Here is a 1,498-nt window from a genome sequence, read left to right as displayed (position 1 = left end):
TATAGCTGCTGTAACACCAGCAGGACTTGTAGTAGTAGATAAAGGAGTTGGAGTAATTGAAGTTGAGGTAATCATTGTATGTACACTTGTGCTGACAGTTGGAGCAATTAGACCTGTCGTAATGATGGCAGCTGGAGTTGTCTGTTGGCCTGGTGCAGTTGATGTTCCTTGTCCAGGAACAGTTGTCTGTTGGCCTGGTGCAGCCGATGTTCCTTGTCCAGGAACAGTTGTCTGTTGGCCTGGTGCAGCTGATGTTCCTTGTCCAGGAACAGTTGTCTGTTGCACATTCAAAGGCATTTTTACACTTTGCATTGACTGAATTACAGTTCTTTCCCTTTTCACAACAGACCTTACCATCCTTACATTCTATTGAGGGATTAAGTACCGTTTCGGTGCATTTGAATTCCTCTCTGCAGGTACCATCTAAGTCTTTACACTTTTTTGACTTCTCACAACACACTTTGCCATTTTTACACTTTCTGGGAGGATTAAGAATATCACTAGTGCATTTGGTTTTGCCACCCAATTCTTTACACTTTTTTGACTTCTCGCAACAGACTTTGTTATCTTTACACTTTTTGGTAGGGTTGAGTATATTAGTGCATTTGGATTCCTCTCGACATATGCCACCTAAATCTTTAAATTTTTTTACTTTTTACAACAGACTTTGTCGTCTTTACACTTTTTAGAAGGATTAAGTATATTTTTAGTACATTTAGATTCCTCTCGGCATGTACCACCCAGATCGTTACAAGTCTTTAACTTTTGACAACAGACTTTGCCATCTCCACAGTTTTTGAGGGATTCAACACATTATTTTTGCATTTGGATTCATCTTGACATTTACCTCCTTTCCCTTTACAATTTGACATGCAGCAAAGTTTCCCTTCTTTGCAGCCTTCAATGTCTTTAACAATCCCGTTGCATTTATTTCTACATTTGTAGCCCTTTTCTGACATCCGTTAGATTTCTTGCAACATATCTTATCACTGGTTTTGCAGACTGCATCTGAAATTAGGCTACTGCATTTCTTTGATGATTCAATGCATATTACTCCATTTTCCTTGCATTTTTTCCATGAGTCTGGTCTTACTATCTTATTGAAAATCTTTCTTTGGCAAGATTTTTTTTCCATTGCTGCAATTCCCTCCTACTATGATGCCTACGGAGCATTTCTTCTTGCATATACCCTTTTGAGTAAGACAAGTGTCCATAAGTCTTTTTCCCTTTTCAAAGTTTCCATCTTTTATATCTGCATTCGATTTCCACCATTAATGTATTGTCGATTCCATTTCTTCTTAACAGGCTTCGAATTTTGAACTCCATTATTCTTACAATTTCCATTCTGTTGTTTTGCTGTATTAGATTGCTTTCTCGGCATTTTTTCGTGCCTCTTCCCTTTCTTTGTTTTTTTTCCTTCTGTGCCATTTTGAAATCTTCCCTTATTCTTGGGATTTTGCCTCACATTGATTTCTTTTTGAGAGTTCTTCCTGTAATT

At 37.8% G+C, this 1,498-nt stretch overlaps 1 protein-coding gene across 1 annotated transcript in view; it reads right to left on the bottom strand.

Moving 5' to 3' along the window:
• The window catches only part of LOC119591823 (mucin-5AC-like), an 11,161-nt gene that overhangs the window by 6,396 nt on the left and 3,267 nt on the right, over positions 1-1,498 (bottom strand). Inside the window, exons 5-7 of the mRNA XM_037940567.1 lie at positions 848-1,008; positions 386-574; positions 87-276 (exon numbers count right to left, since the gene is read on the bottom strand). Coding sequence (XP_037796495.1) covers positions 87-276; positions 386-574; positions 848-1,008 — 540 coding nt within the window. The remainder of the gene's footprint in view (positions 1-86; positions 277-385; positions 575-847; positions 1,009-1,498) is intronic.

Source organism: Penaeus monodon, chromosome 29 (genome assembly GCF_015228065.2).
Source record: "Penaeus monodon isolate SGIC_2016 chromosome 29, NSTDA_Pmon_1, whole genome shotgun sequence".
Taxonomy (NCBI): Eukaryota; Metazoa; Arthropoda; class Malacostraca; order Decapoda; family Penaeidae; genus Penaeus; species Penaeus monodon.
Note: the sequence above shows the minus strand (reverse complement) of the source record. Positions and strands in the feature narration are given on the sequence as shown.